Genomic DNA, 21,901 nt, shown 5'->3' with positions numbered 1-21,901 from the left:
GAACAAATGAGTAGCTTTATATCGGCGCTCTATTAAATCTGTCGGCTAATAGACATATACCTTACTGCTGACAGAAATCAATAATGTACAATAAGATAAAGGGCATGGAGGGAGGAAAGAAAGAAAGAAGGCCGGAAAAAAACAAAAGCATAATTGGTAAAAGAAAAGACGAAGATCCAACTGTGTGATTGGGAGCTCAGTATTGCTGTCCTCCTCTCAGTGTGGTTCGAGGTGGTGATGGCGGCAACGTTGTGCGAGCTGTTCGGGCTTGCCCTTGCCTCGGGCCTCTGGTGTTCCTCCCCCGGGCGGCGTGTGAGGGAAATGGTGTGTGGTGCGAGGGTAAACCTTGACCTGCCTGCCAGGAGGCTGCACACGGAATGAAATGAGCACAAACAAAGCAGAGAGGAGGAAGAGGAGGAAGAGGAGGAAGAGGAGGACGAGGTGGGGTGTCAGACAGCAGTGGAGGAGGTACATGGCATTTGCTTGTATCACCGCTACACCACCCCCTTTCGTTGCCTTCTGATATGACTCCGAGTGGCAGGATACACACCATACATCCCTGGCAGGACACACACACACACACACACACACACACACACACACACACACACACACACTGATTGGGAGCGCTCAGGTGTTGTGGGTGGCATCCTGGTAACGCTGCGAAGATGGAATGCGAAACGTTTCCCTTCATGCTCTGCCAAGTTGTGGTTCGGGGAAAGATGGAAATCCCATTATGTCACATGCCTAACTTGGCCCCCACAATCTCTGAAACTCATTTGTGAAATTGGGTTCAGGTCTTAATGAGTTGCAAAGTGGTTTTGGTCCCATAAGTCTGCAGAGGATATATTTGTTGAGACATAAATGTGTATCGGTCCTGATTTTGAGTTAACTTCAACTATCAAGCTGGAAACCTTAAGTTGCGATTCTATTCTGCCTACAGATGTTGTATTTGAATCTTTAGTCCGTGAGGATTATAATCGCTGTAAACCAGCGTGTTGACAGAGGTGTGTGTGTATGTGTGTGTGTGTGTGTGTGTGTGTGTGTGTGTGTGCGCGCCATATCAGCCTGCTTACCTGTGAAAAGCCCAGTGAAATCCATTACATACTTTAGAGACGACTCATGAATGGAATAATTAGCACAGCATGCTTTTCCCGCCCGGCTGGAAGTCTCTCTCGATAATGAACAAAGGAAAGGAAATTAGCTTTTGTCTCATGAAGTCACAACTTCAAAGATCCCTGCCATTGCATTAATACAGCCATAGCCTGCAGCGGCACGGAAGAGGATAAAATAAGCACTCTCACTCAGACCCCATTCCGACCAAGGTCTTTCTCAGGACAAATACTGTGAGCTTGACTCTTACAGACCACACACACGCACAGACACACACACAGACACACACAGACACACACACACACACACACACACTGCAATGACACTGATTCCGGACTGGACTCGATCAGTAAGAGAAATTAGGAGAGAACAAAAAAAGGTATGCAAATCCACCCCAAACCAGCTCTCATCAGACAGTAAAGTAACCAGTATTCTTTGTGGATTCCGACTTAAAACATGGTTTGCATTCGTGAAATTTAATTTTTTTTCCAGGTGTAACACTATTTCAACAAACTCTCCCTCCATGCAGCTGGATAGATACACTTAATCACATCAGGTCAACCCTTGGGCCCAGGGCTTCCCAGCTGTGGCCTGGGTGACCTGAGACCGTCGTCTCGCCTAACTGCCGTTCCAGTCAGCTCCGCCCTCGGGAGCGTGAGTGCTACAGTGATCTGGTGCTAGGTCATCCTGCCTGCCACTACACAGCGTTACAGCACAATGGGAAAAAAAGAAAGGGGGGGAAAGAAAGAGAGGCCTAAACAGCCCAGTGTTTGTGGTGGAGCTGACACGATCAATGGTGAGTGCAGTTCAAATCACAAATTGAATCAATTTGAGGGGTTTTCCCCCCGATTACCGTGCAGTATTTGTATGGAAAGTGAAAACACATAGTGGAGAAATTACATTGAATATTTTATTTAAAAAAAGAAAACATACGACTCAAAAACAATATGACTGGTTGCTTTCAACCCTCATGCTGTAACCTCCTCCTCCTCCTCCTCATCATAACCATCAAAAGTGGTGTTTTTTTCCCTCCCAACAGTTGTTGTCGGCCGTTGTCTCAGAGCTGAAAGAAGCAGCACCGAAAGACCACAGCGAGGTTTGTCCAAGGCACTCTCCCCGCACGCTATCTGCTCCTTTATCTACCAGGATCAGTTGTTAGTGCTGGCAGTTTTCCTCTCCTGTCCTCTGGAGAGAGGTGGCTCTCAGCTGGAGAGAGGTGCTGGAGGCTACTCGCCGTCTCCATTGTGTGGAGAGCGAGAGAGAGAGAGAGCGAGAGCGAGAGAGAGACGCATGGAGGACTTGAGAGACCCAGTGCAGGTGCAGAGAGGAAGAGCGAGAGGGAACACACCTGAGGGGGCTGATTGTTTTTTTGTTTTTTTTCTCCCTCACAAAAGTCAGGCTTGTTTTGTTGAGGGGGCCTTTTCGGCGCTGGGACGCTGGCTGTAGGGAGGACAGATTTACCGGAGGTACACTGCACTGGAGGGAGGGACAGGGTCCTCAGTCTGAATGCTTCACCCTCCAACTGCCACAGACATTTGGTTACAAACGCGGCCTGCCAGAATTAATACAAAATGTTAGCGCAGAGGACAACATGCAGGACGTATAGTATATGATGAGGCGTGGCACTGTCAGGTGCGTGGGGTCATATTCCTGTCTACAGTCGGGGTTGGTCTTCTTGTTCGGACAGGACATAACAAGACGCCGCCTATGACCTCACCTCAGAACTGGCAGCTTTCCTGGGAAAGTGATCCTTTTGCCAACTGTTTGTTTAAAAGCTGACAGGCTACAAGAGTCTCAGTGACAGCATCTATTCATCTCGGGGTGTCAGACAGAGAGAAGAAAACAAACGAGGAAGGGATAAAGAGAGAGAGAGAGAGAGAGAGAGAGAGAGAGAGAGAGAGAGAGAGGTGGCGGATGAAGAGAGATTGAGGGAGGAAACCCAGTAAAGAGGAAATGGGGAGATTGGTGTGCTTTAACAATAGGCTAGATTTACCTTTAGCTTTGAAGCACCTTCGGATCATCTCGGTATAGCGATTTCAGAAATTCATCTGGCTCAGTGACTGAATGTGTACTGATGTTTTCATCACTTTGGTTTTAATTATATGTCTCACTCAGCACAGTCTTCCTTCTACTCGGCTAATTTAGATTGAGATCCTTCCAGGCTTTCCCCTATCTTTCATTTCCCTCCCCTCTTTCTCTCCTCTCTGCATCCCATCAGCCCCTTTGTAGAAAAAAGAAAAAAAAGAGGAAAGGGAAAAAAAAAACCCCTTCATGTCTGTGACTTTCTTGCCCTCCAGCATGTGAAGCCCTCTTTTATTTTGATCATCGCAGCACAATGGATTCATGCCATTCTGGCAACTTTATTCAGTATCAGCCCAAATTTACATACTGCTTAACAAGTTTGTGCGTGACTGTTGATGCCTCTGATCAAAGTGCTTTTGGAAATCTTTCTCATCAGATTTTTTTTCCCCCCATCCTTCATTTCAAATGCATGCTGCAGACAGGCATCTTTGACTCAGGGGCAAAGAAAGGTAACCTTAGTGCTGCACAAGCCCAAATGTCATCCAACAAGGAGGGCTCATGTCCCGGGGATAAAGATAATGTAATCTAAGCAGTATACAGTGTGTGACTGTGTGTGTGTGTGTGTGTGTGTGTATCTATGCTAGCCTCGGTGTTTGTTGGAGGCTTGGGTTCAGGGGGGGTGGGGAGGGAGACAGGGGATGACAAAAGTCAAAGCAGTCATGTGTCATTTTCGGCGCTGAAGGGCTGGGACCTGCCTGCAGGGCTGTCCTCTCTGTCAGACGCACTCACATATCTGCGCTGAACTCTCTCGCCGTCTCTTTTTTTTCTTTGCTCCGTCCGTCCCTCTGTCTTCATCCGATGCATTTACTGCAGCTGCACGACTCCGTGCCCGGAGCTGCATTGGTAGAACAACAATTTTGTGTCACAAAGACAATACAAACATCTGCTTTTGGGTGCACGGCGTGCGGTGACTCATTTCATATTTCTTCATCATTGTTGCGTCTTGATCACATCTGGCACAGGAGCACGACTGGGAGGGACCTGATTGGTTCCATGACCAGTGAGACACTGTGAGAGTGGAGGAGGGCGTGTGTGTGGGAGGGGGGGGGGATCTTTTGACAAAGATCAGGTTGTAAATCAAGATATCAGAGGCCGAGCTACAAGCCAATGGCCCATAACATTCCCACACACACACACACACTCACACACACACAGACACACACACAGAACCCACTGCATGAGCCCAGTATAGCCCCCGTTTACAAGTAGACTCGTAAATATACGTGGCTACCAGAGCAAACAACAGAATTGAAAAACATTAAATAACTGAAAAGGAAAAATTGGATTCAAAAATACAATGAAAAGAGGGCGTGGGTGGAAAGAGAGGAATCGTGGGAATGCAAGATTGCACCTCCCTCAGGCAATCGAATTATCCCATGGGCTGATGGTTCCTCCTTATGCGTCGGCTGACATTTTCCTGTAACCCCATCCCGTGTAATGCTATGTGATGTGTGTGACTGGCTTCTGCCACGGCCCCGAGAGGCCACGGAGCCCCGGGGCCATTTGCTTTTGGCCCGCAGCATCCTGGGAATTGTTTATTTTTGCTCTGTCTGCTCCCTTTTTTTTTTTTTTTTTTTGCCTCTCCGTCTCATTTTGCCTTCTCCCTCGTCTCTCCTGTTCTCTCGGTTTCTCGTCCTCTCCTTCTGGCCCAGTGGTGTCTACTTTCAATTAGAGGAGGATGCACTCGTATTCTTCCGCAAGACACAACTCCCTGACAGGTGACTCTTGAGGGGTAACTCAAAACCATGCCTTTAGTTAGTATTCCAGCACCTTTTCACTGGACACAAAAACTAAAAAAACTGAAGCTGCCGGTGGTATCTGTTACTCAACTGTATACGTTGCTCTCTGTGTGATGATGATAAGCGGGGAGGGTGTGTTCAAGAAAAAGAAAACAGTAGGAAATCAAAATGTGTTGTGCGAGGGAGAGAGAGAGAGGGCAAAGAGATTTGAGGACAGAGAAGATGAGATGTGTGATATGAGATAATAGAATGATAATCAGAAATATATCCCTGGAGCTAAGAATTGAAACAGACTATTAAAAGAGAACATATTTCTGATCGCTTATGGATATGTAAGCCAGCACAGCAATATGCCCAGACCGTATTCTCATAGTGCAGCAGAGCCCCAAAGGGCATAAGAAGAGGAGGCGGGCCAATCCTGCAAAAACACAAATAGTGTATGTGTGGAGCTGTCGACATGTGACAAGCAGAAAAGGGACAGTGTTGAGAGCCGTAGCCTTTTATGACCCAACACACTTTGACAGCTTGGCCATCGCTCCAGGTCACGAGCCATGTTGCTTTTTTTCATCTGACAATTTTGTTTTAAGCAAAACAACTCTCTCCCTCGATGGATTCAATTGTTCCGAGAGCTTTTGTGGTCGCGTGTCAGAGCGCAGAGACAAAAACAAAAAAATAAACATGTCAGCGGCCCCGTAAATTCTGCTCGCTGTTAGCTGGAGGAGTCACACTGTCAATCTGGAGGCCCAAAAAGTGGGAGGAAAGTGTAAGCGATATGATAGGAAGGCTGCTTTTATGCAACACTGCGCTCTGCTGGTGGAAGGCGACAACCACCTCGGGTAATCCCGCAGCAGCCTAATGCAACCTCGGCTCCACAGGGGATCCGAATGTCTAATGCGTCTCTACCCTTCAAGCACTTGCCTTATTTTGGACCCGAGGACATTCGGCGCTGACAAATTTGAAACGTCCCAAGAGGGGCAACGCTGTGAAATACGGCCACAGGGTGGCACATTAGAATGACAAAAATGGAGATCCTCAAAGTGAAATGTGCCTGTGACTTGGAAATGAGCTAGAGAGAGAGAAGAGCGGTGGGTTTGGTTTTGAGAGGGACACACTAGTGGTGTTGGATGCATCCAAACAGCACAATCAGATGCAATGGGTTTTTTTGTTCCCCCGGTGTATGTTCTATATTAACTACAACATGAGAACACTCTTCGCCTAAAGTGTATGTGCATGACAGATCAAGAGAAAAGGAGATGTGGGCACAGTTTTTAAAAAAAGAAGAAATCTGTGGTGTGCTCACATTAATACTGTTTGCTACGTGTACGCTGGGTTTCTGTGTGTGTGTGTGTGTGTGTGTGTGCATACAAACAATGCACTCAGTCGACGGCCCGCAGCACTGCTCTTTCTTGCTCGGAGAGTACATGTCCTCGGGCCTCGTTCCTCCGTCGATGACCTCTGGTGAAGCCATTATTTTCTGCATTAATGATGAGCAGCAGCCAGCGATGAGAGAGAGATGGACTTTGTCCTGAGGCGCAGTAGCGCTGATTATGGGCAACAACAATGCCGGCAAGAAAGAAAAAAAAAAGAAAAGAAAGAAAACTCTTCCCAGAAGCAGTTGAAGAGACGAGGAGTCTTAGCAGCAGCACAAAATAAGCTGCTCTTGCTTCTGTTGACTAGATGGATCAGATAACCTCTGTTAGAGGATTACCCCGAGTTAACTTTAATAAAGTTTACCTATGGCTTGTTGTCATCTGCTGGATTCAGCACCTGCGCGTCAACAAACCAGTGGCTGTGACAGCACAGTAAACATCATCGAATTTCTTTGTGTACCTGAAATGCATTAGTGTGAGGCCAATTAGCGTATGGATGAAAATGGCTGAGTGAGTCATACAAACCCCTGTGAGAATGTAATGATGTTACATATGGGAAGTAATATCAGAGGCTTAATTGATCCTCTTGACATCACCCATAAAAACACCAACCTTTAAGACTCACAAACAAGACAAATTGCAGACAACGTGCAATTGCTCGAGTCGAGGCAGCCAAGGCACCCACTCAGGAAATCCTGGCTTGGGGAGATGACTCTAAATGAAGGACTTTACCATTCACCATTATGTCTTTGGTGAGAGTCAGAGGGAACCCCCGGGGCTCTTCAGCACAGCGCGGTACAACTTTTCAAAGGGCTCCAGATTAAAGTCACTGAAAGTTCCCACTGGGGTCTGAGGCCAGGATCCCATTAAGCAGCCCTACCACACCGCCGGCCATAATTGTGTCGTTGAGAATTCAGAGCAGCGGTTGCTTGATAAGCGAATTTAGGGTGAAAAAAAAGAAAAAAAAAGGAGGCAAAAGGGGGTCTCGTTGGGCCACCATTAGACACTTCATTCGCTCCTCACTAATTTGTTTTAAATGACTGAGGGAGAGGTGAACACTTTATAAAGCAGTCCGAGCTCCCTCTTCTTCCCCTCCCCAATTCCAGGTCTGTGTGACAGAACGCTGATAGATGAAAACAGCTCTTTACAGCCACACAGCATACTGCCGCTAGTGGGGTTTTAAACTGTAGTTCTCTTTATCGCAGTACTTGCTTTGCAGTCGGATAATCGATGAAGAGGGGAACCTCATTCCTCTGCTGCTTTTTTTCCAAGTCCCTATAGTCTCCTCTTAAAGAAACCGATCAGGGCACCACTAGTTAAGACAACAGTACTCACTCGTATACACAGACACCATCTAGTGAAGCCATCTGCCATCACAGACCGTTTGATAACAAATGACGTAAAAACATGTTACAAACAAGTCCGCTTTTATTGAGCATTTAGTTTCATTAGGTTTCTGAATGCTACAACCGGGTTTGCTATTTCAGGTTTCTCTGTGCCGTTTGGTGTATGATATAAAAACATCTTGTAAATGTAGTTTAAGATCTAAATCCTGGCTTGATATCTATGTATGTGCTTTTAAACATCAGTTAACTCAACAGCTGGAAGTATAGGAACTGGATATTCTATGCGGGTGGCACAATGTCACTCGGAAACAAATGCAAAACATTTGAACATCAACGGATCTCAAGTTCGGATTTAGGTTTTCACAATGAAATCAATGCAAGAAGAAAACCCTTTCAAACTTACTAGCATTTGCAACCCAAATATGCTATTGCCATCCAAGTGTAATAATGGAAAAAAAACAAAAAACTCTTGGTGAACTGCTTCAAGTGGATTTTTTCTGCTTCTTCTTCTCTGCCTCATCCTCCTTTTCCTTCTCAATCTCAGCCACCAGGGTCTCGATTTCCTTGGCTTCCAAAATCTGAAAAGTAGCAAAGAAAAGCAATTATTCGCCATTCCATAAAAAAGTAAAACAACAACAACAGCAGCACAAAAGCCAGATATAATATGCAGTGACTCACCTTCAATGGCTGATTCCGTCTGATAATAGCAAGTTCAATATTTTTCCCTCCTGACTGGACAACCTGTGAGGAAACAAATCCCAGCAAATCAGCATATATTAACTTCTGCAGCCTCTAACACATGTTCATGTTGAGGTTAGTAAACACAGTTTTAGGGTATTTAAATGCAAATATAAATACAGAAAACAAGTCATTGAATACTGCAACTCAAATAAAAACACCACAGAATGCAACAACACACATACAGGGCAAAATGACTGTGCTTTTATTCGCTTCATTTTCTCCTTGTTTGGTCTGCAGGTCCAGCCGAGCACAACAAGCAACCAAGCAATGTCATGCATGAAAACTATGGCAGATCACTTCCTGGTTTACATCTGGAAGCAGTTGTTGCTCTTTGATAAAGTCATGAGGAAAGCATTATATTCGTGCCGGGGTAGATGGAAATACTTTTGACGGGACAATTTCTCTTATTTCGCATTTCACAGTATTTGTAATGGAAACAGATCTTTCTACTTTATGCAAAGTGTGCAAATTCAAAGGCTAAATTTGACCTTACCTCAAGCAAAGCTTTGATAGCCAACTTGATCGTTTCGTTGTCCCCAGCAATGGCGTCATCCGTGTAATTCTTCTCCAGGAACTCTCTCACGGTTTTTGCGCTACGGCCGATTGCATTTGCCTGTTTTTTTTCGACCCCAACAATTAGACAAAATTGTGTTATTAAATCAAATTCATACAGACGTGGTACAAGTGCAACAAGAAAACAGAGTAATGTACAGAGGGCGGACTCACTGACCTTCCAGGCATGGTAGGTTCCTGAAGGGTCCGTCTGATACAGCCTGGGAGTTCCATCGTCGTCGAAGCCGACGATTAACGCGGAGATGCCAAATGGCCTGCGCCCATTGCTTTGAGTGTAGCGCTGCAAATAACAGGACCAATGTACAGACAGGTGTGATTGGCCATTCTTAGAAACCTTTACAGAAATAAGCCAGACAGCAACTAAAACTATGTTCTTGCCCAATGAATTTGAAAATTAATAGTAAACAATAAATCATGGGTTAGAAGGTGGGTCACCTGTTTCAGTGTAGCTATGTAGCGTGTGATGTATTCCACTGTGACTGGGTCCTCAACAGTTAGCCTGTGGCTCTGGCACTCCACCCGAGCTCTGTTGATCACAATACGGGCATCTGCCGTCAAACCTGTAAAAAAAAAATGGAAAGATGTTAAATGGCTATACAAACATAAAAGGTCAAAGACTAGTGCTACATAGATATCTGTTATGACATAGTGATTGTAACACCTTTTCTTAGTCCATTACTCCACTCTGCCATGTTTCATGATAAATGTATTATTCAGTTACTGGTAAACGGTTTTGTTGTTTGAGGTACCTGCAAATGCCATGCAGACGTGCTCGTCCAGGGCACATATCTTGCGGACGGTCCTTTCCTCCTGCAACTTTGCCACAGATTTCTTCTCAACCCCAAGGACAACAATGTCTTTACCTCTGATTCCCACCTGCAAAGAAAGAAAACAAAATTAATTCATGAACTTTGGCACTCCCAGTGACAATTGTTGATATGACGTATTGAATGGCAATGAGCAAATATCAAGAATCTAAAATCAACTGATCTAACAAACTTGGGATCTGTTACAATTAGGATAGTGACACCTTCCAATTAAGGACTTCATGCTGAATGTTAAAAATACGTTATTTTGATGGTTTACAAGCCCATCCAAAACATTTATTACGGTCAGATCTTCTATTAAAGTCTATTCAACAAAATCGGCTTGCCGTTAATCAGACTACTCACTAACAATTACTCTTTAGATAAAAGCTCTTCTAAACATGTCAGGGGTTTTAAGGGTTAACTATAAATAACAGGTTTCGATGGACGGATTACAATCAGACAGTTATCGTTCATTGTAATTCTGCCAGAAGTCCCTTTACAAGCTACAAAGTTACACGAACTACCACCATACTATTGTTTAGCAAAGAATGACTTCGCAAACAGCGTATGAATCAAATATTGTTTGCGTGAGGTAGCTTTAGTTGATATCTCATTGAAACTGAAACTATTGTGAGAGTGACACAGCAACAACATGCTTGCTAGTGAGTCTTTCGTCTTCAGTGTTCTACGTGAGCTTAACTGTTATAGTTCTTTCATTGGCTACAGATTAGCACACCAGCGGAGTCGTTGAAAATGACAACACTTAAGTGCAACAGACTGTGTGATACAACAAAGCTAAATAGAAGAGTACTAAGAGTGTATGCTAGTCGCTAGCTTAGCTGGTTGGCTAACTGACGTGTGCTAACATTAGCTTAACACTAGTTTCATTTTAGGACTTACCGCTGTGGAGCCTTTCTTTACAGCTTCTTGTGCATACTCCACTTGGAAGAGATGACCATCGGGAGAAAAGACAGTGATAGCTCTGTCGTATCTTGCCGCCATTGCACTGCCGGACAAATGACGATACAATCACAAGAAAAGAGGGAGACCAGCACCAAATGATTCAGCTAGTTAGCAATCTGTGAAGCTGGCTGCCCTGTGTTGAAAACAGCGCATGCGCATGCCCTCTGAACTCGGGCGATACCATTACTAGGGTTCATGCGTTCCCTAGAGGAAATTAGGAATTAGCATTTGATTAGAATCATCGCTATTTGATTTGCTCTTCGGACCAATAGTTTTTATATTTCAAAGTTACAATACGAGCATTTCTAAGTTTTTATTGACTCTGTCAACTTCAAGACTGAGTAAATGTGGAATGAGAGTTAAATGTGGGTGAACTAAACACATAAAACGAGGACTAATATACATGTGTATCAGCTATTACTGTACAAGTGCAGCATAGACGGTATTATTACTACTATTTTATAGAAATAGATTAAAGCTCTGACTGTGTTTCCCCTTTCTTTAGTTAGAGCATTCCATTGCCCGTGGCCTTTAGGACCAGATCTAGACTGTTCCACGATATGAAAGAAATAGGTGAAATCGTGATTCAATTAAGCCAATCTATTGTGGCTATCAATTATATAAGTAAATATGTTGAAATATTATAATATAGAAAAGTTTTATTTTAACACCAGGTGTCCCCGTGTGATTTAAAAATCAAAAATGTCTACTATGTTTTCAAATGTGCTGTATGGTCCACCCTAAAATGGACCACTGCATTACGAAATTGAATCCTATTGTAAACTGCTAGATCTGAGTTCTACCGATTTGTGAAGTGTGTTAGCTACTTTGGACTTTTATGCTCTCGTCCACTTTAATTGCATAGAGTATCACCATGTCGGTGGCGTTTGCACCTCACAGGCAGCGCGGGAAGGGTGATATAACACCCGCTGGAATACAAAAGGTAAATCATGTTGGCGCGTCTCAGAATGGAGGCAACGGCATCAGACGGTGCTAGCGGTGGGGCTAATCTGTGTAGCGGTGCGCGTCGAAGTCCGACTGGGAATAGATCGGGAACAGTTTTGCAGGGTCAAAGCGCGGCGGATATGAACCTCTCTGGAGTCACGACGCCACGCGTGAACAACGAGTCTTCGGTCGATGTACCGGCCTATCGCATAGTTATATTTCTAATGAATGAGGGCCTGCCGTTTTGTTAGCGTGGGACAGCTAACGTTAGCTAGCGAGACGCGTCTTTTGTTAGCAAGAATCACAGACTCGTGTCACCAAACGTCCTCCATCCTCCACGTTGTTTTCAAATTGCGGCAGAATAACCCCCACAAATCAAAGGGGTAGCCATACGACATTACTCCGTGTCGCTAATTGCAAACTGTGTGTTATCACACATAACATAAACACGTGACATAAATCTCTGCATTTGCTGTTGCAGTTACTTGACGAAAACAACCAGCTGATCCAGTGTATAATGGACTTCCAAAGTAAAGGCAAAACGGCAGAATGTTCACAGTAAGTTATGAACCCCCCTCTCTTGTATGCACGTCAGTCATTTTAAGTGCACATTAACTCAAACCCTGTCTTGACGACTCTCCACCTGCGCAGGTATCAACAGATGTTGCACAGAAATTTAGTGTACCTGGCCACGATAGCAGACTCTAATCAGAACATGCAGTCTCTCCTCCCTGCTGTGAGTATTGGTCCTTGCTGTTTGTTATGAGTGACAGAATTGTGTTTAACAGTGTAACCTCTGCATCACGAGGTAATGTTTCTGCTCATGTCCAAAATAAGTCTTTTTTTGTGGTATTGGTTCAGGTAAATCACATAAGCAATACTCAATACAACTTTCATAAAGTAAGGATTGTGGTCAAAGAGTTTAATGCAATATTGCATTTACCAATGAACAAGAGCTAGTTACACTAACAAACTGTTTAAGTTTAAATGAATGATGTCATGTTTTTGTCTTATTTAATGTCAATTGAGGTTGAAAGGTGTGTGCTCCTCTAAGTATCAGTGTGACCCGTTGACCTATTGTAGATGTTATTTATAGATGCACAGCATTCTGGGTTTGCTTTTAAGCTCATTCATTTAGGAAGAATCTGAATCCGGTGTATTGCCAAGTATGTTAACATACAATGAATTTGGTTTGGTGTATTGGTGCATAACAATTAACTTAGTGAGAAATATTTTAAAAAGCAAGTACTACAAAAGTCAAGAAATATAGATAAAGAATACAAAAGAAGTACAATAATGTGAAAAAATATACTATGAAGAATGTCTACAATATACGTATTTTAAAATGAAAGAGCTGAACAGTTTTAGAAGTAGTAGTTTTGTGCTGAAATGTGCTAAATATTGCGCAGGGGATGTGCAAAAGTTCTCAATACTAAGTGTAGTCGTATAACATATTTAAAGCTGCAGTGTATCGGATTGATTTACTATTAATTCGACAATAATGGTCTGTTTAACACTTTTCCAGTCATTGATTAGCCCTGGTTATGACTTCATTGAGAGCAGTTAAATCAGTGATTGTGTGACTATGTATTGTACTGCATGCGTATGTATTGTCCCTTTTTGAATCCAGTATCTTTTAAAAGCGTCTGGCTTCCTTGATTAATGGAGCTACAGCCGTTCTACTGTATTGTAATGTTTTGTACAGAGATATTGGCTTTTATCCGCTTCTCTTTTCATCAATTTTCTCTTCTTGTTTTTTTTAAATCTGGCTCAGATGTGTTTCTCGCGAGCTGATGTGTGTTTTTGTGTCTGTGTTGTGCGCCTGCAGCCGCCCACTCAAAACATGCCCATGGGACCTGGTGGGATGAACCAAAGTGGAACCCCCCCTCAGCCTCCTCACGGTCACAACATGCCGTCTGAGGGTATGGTCAGCGGTGGCCCTCCAGCCCCACACATGCAGAACCAGATGAATGGACAGATGCCTGGTAAGTGACCCCCCCCCCCCCCCTTCCTCACCTCACCTCCCTCGTCTTTCTCTCTTTTTTTCTTTCCCCTTCTTCTTCTCTCAGTCCCTGTCTCACTTGGGTTGCCTAGCAACACCACAGAACTGTGAGGGCGGTCGCACTGCTGAAGGATGATGTCACACATTCGCCTGCATTGGTGGTCTTGGACTTGACCTTCGTTTAGTCGTGGTTATCCCCTCCTCCTTAAACATCATGATTTGTTTCAGTGTGTGTGTTTGGTTTTTTTTATTTTTTTGGCAAATTTATATATTTGTATTATCTTAAAAATAAAGAGGCAGCGATTGCTGTACCAAGCAAGCATTGTATATTGTGAAGGGTAAGCATCTAGGAGCATATTAGAAACCAGAACATGTTGCATGTAGGGTCGTTTTTTAACTGGTAGTGTTCACTTAAGCTGTGCCGTGATGTTTCCTGGATATCTACTGACAGCTTACAACAGTCAATATACATTTATAACAATATAATGGTGTTACTTTTACTCTTTAGATGACTTAACTGTAGGCACCGGCTTTCAGTTTGAAATGCCTTTGCAGAAAGAGTTGCCCTCCCTCGCAACTTCCCTTCATTGAACAAATGGGAGCCTTATTGCTCTGATCTGCTCTTTTTTTTTTGCCATGCTGTTGGACGTGTCGTGAAGTCAATGGCATTTTTTTTTTATATGTGTGAAACACATAGTGTTAAAATTGTCACTAGTGACAAATGGTAAATCCTTACACGATATAAATCTTTCTACATCTAAATATGTAAGATTCAGTTGCTTTCTGTTGATCGATCAGCTTTAAATATTGCAAACGAGGAATGAAAAGAACATGCAAACTCAAATGGACTGGTTGGACAGAGGTGCAGGTGATGAATTATAGTTGCTTACAATTTGGATCAGCGTATTTACTCTACACAGGAACAACAACAACACGTGTCGCTCGCTACCTCATCCCTACAACCTCCCTGATCGGTACTGCACATAGTACTACACACCTGTGGTCAAACACTCTCATCCAACCTATTGTTCTCTGATAATGCTACATTGTGAACAACAATGATTTATGATTTATGATTTATTTTCTAATCCTAAATAATAAAAATCTACGGTATCTACGAAGGAAAAAAGAATGAAGGAATAGATCGATTTCTAACATATATCACATTGTGATGGAAATTACACACACGTTTGCGTACTAAATACGGTGGTGGTTTTTAAAGTCATGAATCATCTGTTGTCGTTTTCCAGGGCCTAATCACATGCCCATGCAAGGTCCCGGTCCAGGCCCCAACCAGCCCCCAAACATGCCCAGTGGCTCTGTTAATATGCCCCCCAGCAGCCATGGCTCGATGGGTGGTTACAATCACACCGTCCCTGCTTCCCAGGGCATCCCAGCGCAGAGCCAAATGAACATGACCCAGGGCCAGCCCATGGGAAACTATGGGCCTCGGCCAAACATGAACATGCAGCCCACTCAAGGTAAAGCAACTCATTTTGTTAGCTTTCACTTGGTTGTGTTGATTGATTTTCTAATACCTAATCACCTACCGGCCTCATTGGTGCTTCACCGTCCACCTGCATTAGATGAGCCGTGTCCTGCTTGTATGTTTTTGCTGCCGAGTACAGTTTGAGAGTTGACTCTTTGTTGGTGTGCTGCAGGCCCCATGATGCACCAGCAGCCTCCCTCTCAGCAGTATAACATGCCTCCTGGTGGTGGTGGTGGTGGTGGTGGTGGTGGTGGTGCGCAGCACTACCAAGGACAACAGACCCCAATGGGCATGATGGGCCAGGTCAACCAGGGGAACCACGTCATTGGCCAGAGGCCAATGCCGCCCTACAGACCCCCACAGCAAGGTATACCCCCCAGTGTGTCTGTGAAGTGTGCAAGTTGTGAGCGTTGGCCTTTCTTCTTCCTAACCTGCCCTCCTGCATTTCTTACTCTTGTTCTTCTCAATTTCCACTTCTGCAGCTCACAGACATCTCGATGACTAAACATGTAATCTAAAGCCTCCAATTACACAACTAGTCGAGTGGCCAAAAGAAAAGCTTTCTAACAAGAACTAGCGGCAAGGAAATCCATCCTCTCCACTCTTCCCCTCACACAGCCAATCCAACAACACCTTGAATCTACTTGTGTGTATGTTGTGTGTATGTGTATGTAGGACCCCCTCAGCAGTACCCAGGGCAGGAAGACTACTATGGCGACCAGTACAGTCACCCAGGACAGGGAGCCTCAGAAGGTAGGAGAACCCTCCAGTCACTTGGAGAAAAAAAAAGAACCCCCCCCCCCCAACAGAAAATAAGCCCCGGAGTTGTGTTAAAACACAAGTGATGCAAAGAGACTGTGACAAAACCAATGTTTCAGTTTCTTCATCATTTTCTGGGAAATCAAAGTGACTTTGGGCTCTTATCAAAGGCCAAATACGGCCTCTAATTTTGAAGAAACATGCGCAAGTGCACCCTGTTCCAAAAGGTGCTGCAGTCCATGAACAAGTTAGCACCCAGCCATTCTTGTGATGCCCCCCCCCCCCCCCCCCCCCCCCCCCCCTACCCCCAATCATGTCTGATGTTCCACCTGCTGGTGTGAAAGAAAGGTCAGGGACAGTCTTGTGTGAGTCTCAATGGCCAAAGTACAATGTTAATTCTTCAGATACTCACAACAACATGCCAGATCCTTTGATAACTCTATGGCCTGCTACTGGTTTGTGTGTTTGGAGTATATTAATAACCAGAGTCTTCATATCGCCAACTTGCAAGTACTTGAAGCATACTGCCATTGTTTGGCGATACACAGATATTGTGCGCACTGATTTGCAGAAGAGCAGCACCATTGACAGTTATTTTTGAGAAGTACGCTACCACTGCATTACCCTCTAAATATAACATATGATCTGCTACCATGTCTCCATGTTTGTGTGTTAACGGGTGGTATTATTTCATGAGCAGCCACACTCCTTCTCTTACTTTGTCTAATTAACAATTACTTATTTGTTGTGTGTTTTTTTCTTTTTCTTCTCTACTTTTCTACACTAGTTTCCTTTTGACCTTTTCCAAACACAACTGCTTTCCTTTTTTTTTTTTTTTAAGTATAGACAGTCCAGCCATTTTGATACAAACAAAAACAACAAAATCTTCTTAAAATATGGCTGGCTCAAAAACGTGTTTGTCTGCTCTGCTGTTGTAGTTGTGAACATGTTGCTCACATTGCCTGTGAACATGTTGCTCACATTGCCTGTGAACATGTTGCTCACATTGCCTGCTGTTGCCCCCTTGAAGGTAACGCCCAGTATGGCCAGCAGCAGGAAGCATACCAGCAAGGCCCCCCCCAGCAGCAGGGCTACCCTCCTCAACAGCAGTACCCGGGTCAACAGGGCTACCCACCGCAGCAGCAGGGCTACGGTGAGTTGCTTTCCCTCCAACAGTGGCACACGTTTGTCCTGCAGGAGGCACTATCCGCTCTCTTTCGCTCCCCCCTCATTTCTTTTTGTAACTGTCGACTAATAATTCCTCCTGAGTGAGTCGGTGGTTGCGGCCCCTTGACTGTGCCAAATGCATGTCGAGGCATCATCAAGAGCAAGGAATTAAAGAACCACCTTAATGAACGGTTGGGGGATTGGAGCTCGGTGGAAGAGAAATGTAATCAGCATAGTGGAGGCTGGCGCCACATTAGCATTTCTCCTGGTGCTGCAGTTTGACATGACACACTGTTCTGAGGGAGTGGGAGAGCAGCTTTGGCTGATGGGTACAGACATTGGGCAAAGTGTGTGTTGACTGCCAGCCAAACATTGTGAACTTTTGTTTTTGAATAGTTAAGCCAATATGTTAATTGTATCCGTACATATTAAAGAATAGGTGTAAGTTTAGTCATTGAAGATTGTAACTTTTTTGTTGTTGCTGGAAATGGGTGAATCATTTTACATTAGACCACTTAATTGACCTATTGCATGTTTATTTTTTAGATTTTCTAACTTTAAGGCATTCACAATGAGCGTGTGGCCTCTGGGTTTCAACCAAAATAAAGTGTGTTTTAAAACAACGTTCCACGTGCTATGTCAGTATGTCGGCTCCTGCAGCTCTCTGGTCTTTGTGGTTTTTCTTCTTCATCCCATTTTTCACCGGAACTTTCCATCACTCACCCCTCTGTCTGAGCCAGAGCTCGTGTTAGTAATGAGCTTGCGGAGAAGCAGAGGCTGTGAGGTGAGCTCCATCTGGCACACACACACACGCATGCCTTCTCTCGCCGGCCCTCACAAGGTTATGCTCGCAGCAGAAGGCATTATGAGCTCCTAACGATGCTGCGTGGGCCTCATTTGACTTCAGCCACAGTCAAGCTTAGCGTGGTCCTCCGCAGCACCTGCATAGATAGCTACAGTGTAGCTGATGGAAGTCATTTTTTCTCTCCTTTTTTTTTTTTTTAATGAAGCCCGCTCCTCTAATGAAGACCAACAGAAGCTCCTTGATGTCTCCTTGCATTAGGAAACCACCGCCCCAGCTCCAACTCGTCTCACTCGTTTTCATTCATTACCGAGTCAGACATGGACGCAGCCTCAACAAATGGGTCGGATATATCCACCATCCTGTCTTTGTCATCAATCAGCTTTTTATTTTTTTCTTGCAGCCCATTAGCGATAGTGAACCAACAGGGATTCCCTGGAGTTCTCAGAGTAACAAGTGGAGAAACAGAAAATAGTGAATGAGCAAAACATGGGCCGCTTTCACACTGGGTTCCTTTGTTTGAGTCCAAACCTGAGTTCCATTGTCCCACCTCCATCGAAAAGGCAGAAGCCTTGCACTGCCTTAAAAGAAAACGTGTGCAGTGGGGCAACTCTTTTAATTGTGTGAGCGAGAGTTAGAGTTGACTCTGGCCCAACAGCATTTTTTTTTTAATTTGAGTTGTCATCGTTTGTCGTAGGGCCTACCCAGACTGCCCCAGGACAGTATCCCAACTATCCTCAGGGGCAGGGACAGCAGTACGGGGGCTATCGGCCTCCTCAACCGGGACCCCCACAGGGCCAGCCGCAACGCCCTTACGGCTATGACCAGGTGAGTATGCCTACAACACCGGAGAGTCACAGCGACTAGTTAATGCATCGGCCTTAGTCTGTCCCTTACTCAGTTCATGCCAGACTAAGTTGTGTATTTTGTGTAGTGACACCAATACGAGTGAAGTTAGAAGGTAAATATTAAAAGTTAGTGTGTTGTGCATGCCCACATCATATTGGGGGGTTAAATCTGCTCTTCCCAAAAGGGTGTATGTGTTACTATTGTCGTTCACTTGTTTAGTTAAGTCTTAGTTGTATATCCTGGCAAATACGGTTCGATAATGAGGAATTCAGTGAGATACGAGGGCTTTACGAGGACGCTTCCTTAAACGTGATGCAGACTGCTGTAGTGTTTAAACAGGGGGATCTATTTGTTTCCCTTGTATTTCCTGTGGTCTTTTGTGGGGACCACAGCTACACTTTGATATCTTTATCTTTGAATATTCAGGGACACATCAGGAAATAAAGACCCGGGGATTTGAACCCCTGACTAGCTCTGTAAGAAGCAAAGGTAATGGTTGCTGTGAAGACCTCGACGTCCAATCTAGACGTTTGACCACCTAGCCTTAATTTGCATTTATTATGATTCTTCTGTCTCTCTTTTGTCTTTCCTCCATATTTTTCGTTCTTTTAATTTCAATTTTATTTGAATAACCAGGGGTCGAATTGTAAGTTATGAGGTCCAGAAACACAGCATGTCTGCAGTGGGACAGCCAACAGCTCGGTGCTTTGGCTGTGTCCTTAATCTCTTGAATTCCCAATACTGGTTTGGATGACTACTGTGCTTCTGATAACACCATATATATATTTGAATTATATCAGACTGTCAGATCATAGTTTGTTTATCAAAATTTGTGTCCATTGTATTTTGCATCAATGCCAAACGCATACTTCGACCCCTGTTTAGAACTGCATCAACTACTGTTGTCGCACTTGAAACAAGTGTCTGCTATTTATCGAGGAATACCTCGTGTCCTCAGCCATGTTGCTGCTGAAACCTGAGGTACAAAGTTAGAATTTAAGAGCTCTCAAGTTGTGAGGCTATGCTGCCACCTGCTGGTCAATACCAGCTACTGCAGCCATGCATCACGGTTTGCATTATGATGTGGTCGAAACCCCAGATGTTTGTTTGCACCCTATCGTGATTGCGTGAATAAAAGCTTTTCCTGTGTGGGTGTGGGGGTGTGTGTGTGGGTGTGTTTTTTTTTTGTTTTTTTTTCTCGAGAAGGTTCAGTAACACGACTCTGTCTCATTTCTCTCTGCAGGGCCAGTATGGGAATTACCAGCAATGAGAGACGGTCACAGCAACCCACACAGCTCCGCTCTGATCTCTGCCTCAACTTTGACCTCTGGTCAAATGCCAAGCAGACTCAAACGATGGTTGTAGCTCACTGAGAGTCTCAGACAAGAACATGCAACACTCAAAAATACAAGATACGTTTCCCCCTCTCTTTGGGCTCTGACCCTCGCCTCTCAAATGTATTCTGTTTGTCATGTACATTGACCCTCACCCTCTGGTTCAGTAAGTCTCAAAGCAGCAATGCCTTAAAAGTGGAACTGCCTTATCCTTTAGCATTGCAGATTGTGAAAACGGGCTCACGAAAACTTTGGATATCCGAGATGATTTAAATGTACAGTTTTAATCGACCGTGGTGCATTGTTTCTCTGTCCTTCAGCTCCTCGTTCATAAGAAGCAATACTGCCAGCACTAGGGAAATGTGGGTGGGGGGTGGGGGGGGGCTCGGTGATGAAATAATGCACCAGACGAACTTCCGGCTCGGCCATGGTACGTGTCTTGATGTATGTGATGATGTAAAAATATATTTTATGCTTTTTAGAGCACGCTAACTTTGTATAAGACATTGGAAACTAGTACTATTAGCTGTGTCGTTTATTTCATGAAGTGTATGTGTCAAGTTTTTAGTTTTAGTTTTGTTTTTTTGTTTTTTGTTTTTTTGTTTAAAGATGATCCAGCACATTCAGTTTTTTTGTTTTTTTTTTGTGTTGAATTGTACTTTTGAACGATTCCATTGGATCTGCTACATCAGTGACATGGGCACTGTGAATTTATTTGTGTAAAAAAAAAAGCTACATCAATTGACATGCATGGAAATTCCTTGTAGGATAAATGCAAACATGTCTGAAAACCCATTCTGTGTAAAGCTGTGTATTTAAGTCTGTGAAAAAAACAAAGTTATACAATTTTGTTCATGAATAGATTATTTTTCTTTAACCACATAACTTGACAGAATAATGGCCACTGGCCTTTTTTTTTGGACAGATGTGCCCTATGAGGTGATATGTAGCAGATGCCACTGCAAATTGCAAGTCAATGCGCTCCGGAGCCTCTTTTGTTTCCTCTCTACAAGCACCTCAGTCTTGTCCGTTGACTGCAAATTGGTGAATGGGAACGATCAAACTTGGCATAATAAATATTTCTGACTTTTGTTTTGTTAGTCTTGACGATGCTGGAATCCCCTTTGAATAAAACGTCGAAGTTGATGTCATTCAAAAAAAAAGTGTTGTGTGTGAATAATAAAGATTGTTACTGTCAAATATGTAACATAAGATGTGAAAATACTGTTCTCAAATGGATTCCTTGATTTCACAGTAAAGACCGGTTGTGCAGTTTTTATATCACTGGCTTGATATTTGTTTTTATGGTGCATACTTCATTGATCCCACATGTACAGCGGCGTAAAGAAGAGGAATTCATTCGTCCTCCGATATTGTTTATATGGCTGTTTTTAATATTTGGTGTTCTGCACCCCTCATCCAAGTGGTCACATGTGTGTCATGGCAATGTATACCTTACATTACAATAAATCGGAAGAATCTTTAATATATTTTATGACTTGTGTTATTTATAGCGTTTGACCGTTTACTGGGAGGCTGTGAATGACTGCATAAACAAGGCGTACGCCGTCATAATGTGACCGTGCGATATAATTGTTTGGTCTTCATCCGCTTTCTGGTAATCACCTTACCGACTGATAATGACCCTGCGCCGCTCAGCAGCGTGTCTGCTCCGTCCAGATGCATCCAGAGAGGTCCAGAGCACATTTACACCCAAAATTACCTCCATGCCTCCCTCTCGCACCCCCTCTGCTCCCTCCAGAGAGAGAGAGGGACTACCTGTCACATTGGGGGGAGCGATACAGATGGCGCACCAGA

At 44.0% G+C, this 21,901-nt stretch overlaps 2 protein-coding genes across 6 annotated transcripts; one reads left to right on the top strand and one right to left on the bottom strand.

The window, feature by feature from the left end:
• Positions 1-7,714: 7,714 nt before the first annotated feature.
• psma8 (proteasome 20S subunit alpha 8) lies at positions 7,715-10,868 on the bottom strand. Its single transcript, XM_079285428.1, has 7 exons — positions 10,674-10,868; positions 9,714-9,840; positions 9,400-9,524; positions 9,122-9,244; positions 8,885-9,004; positions 8,329-8,391; positions 7,715-8,228 (listed from the first exon to the last, which is right to left on the bottom strand). The coding sequence occupies exons 1-7, from the start codon at positions 10,773-10,775 to the stop codon at positions 8,133-8,135; spliced, it is 756 nt and encodes a 251-aa protein (XP_079141554.1). The 5' UTR covers positions 10,776-10,868; the 3' UTR covers positions 7,715-8,132.
• A 659-nt stretch (positions 10,869-11,527) lies between these two features.
• ss18 (SS18 subunit of BAF chromatin remodeling complex) lies at positions 11,528-21,554 on the top strand. Of its 5 annotated transcripts, XM_079284455.1 has the most exons (10): positions 11,528-11,679; positions 12,163-12,239; positions 12,333-12,417; positions 13,510-13,666; positions 14,934-15,164; positions 15,345-15,539; positions 16,962-17,084; positions 18,598-18,728; positions 19,176-19,238; positions 19,993-21,554. In XM_079284455.1, exons 1-9 carry the CDS (start codon positions 11,611-11,613, stop codon positions 19,191-19,193), a joined length of 1,086 nt encoding a protein of 361 aa, XP_079140581.1. In that variant the 5' UTR covers positions 11,528-11,610; the 3' UTR covers positions 19,194-19,238; positions 19,993-21,554. The 5 variants fall into 5 exon arrangements, 3 of the variants coding, with proteins under 3 accessions (XP_079140581.1, XP_079140580.1, XP_079140579.1); XR_013772626.1 differs by having other exon boundaries at positions 18,598-19,238; XM_079284454.1 differs by lacking the exon at positions 19,176-19,238.
• The last annotated feature ends 347 nt before the right edge of the window (positions 21,555-21,901 follow it).

Source organism: Melanostigma gelatinosum, assembly GCF_949748355.1.
Source record: "Melanostigma gelatinosum genome assembly, chromosome: 15".
Classification (NCBI taxonomy): domain Eukaryota; kingdom Metazoa; phylum Chordata; class Actinopteri; order Perciformes; family Zoarcidae; genus Melanostigma; species Melanostigma gelatinosum.
This window is presented reverse-complemented; position numbering and strand designations above follow the sequence as displayed.

What these genes read in the sequence shown, in the direction of transcription:
- psma8 (XM_079285428.1), bottom strand. Translation starts at nt 10,775, where the DNA reads ATGGCGGCAAGATACGACAGAGCTATCACTGTCTTTTCTCCCGATGGT. An exon ending in TAAAGAAAGGCTCCACAGCG is followed by an intron (nt 9,841 to 10,673) that starts GTAAGTCCTAAA and finishes CTTTCTTTGCAG; the next exon opens with GTGGGAATCAGAGGTAAAGA. An exon ending in CTATCAAAGCTTTGCTTGAG is followed by an intron (nt 8,392 to 8,884) that starts GTAAGGTCAAAT and finishes GTTTCCTCACAG; the next exon opens with GTTGTCCAGTCAGGAGGGAA.
- ss18 (XM_079284453.1), top strand. Translation starts at nt 11,611, where the DNA reads ATGTCGGTGGCGTTTGCACCTCACAGGCAGCGCGGGAAGGGTGATATA. An exon ending in GATGAATGGACAGATGCCTG is followed by an intron (nt 13,667 to 14,933) that starts GTAAGTGACCCC and finishes GTCGTTTTCCAG; the next exon opens with GGCCTAATCACATGCCCATG. An exon ending in CTACAGACCCCCACAGCAAG is followed by an intron (nt 15,540 to 16,961) that starts GTATACCCCCCA and finishes GCCCCCTTGAAG; the next exon opens with GTAACGCCCAGTATGGCCAG.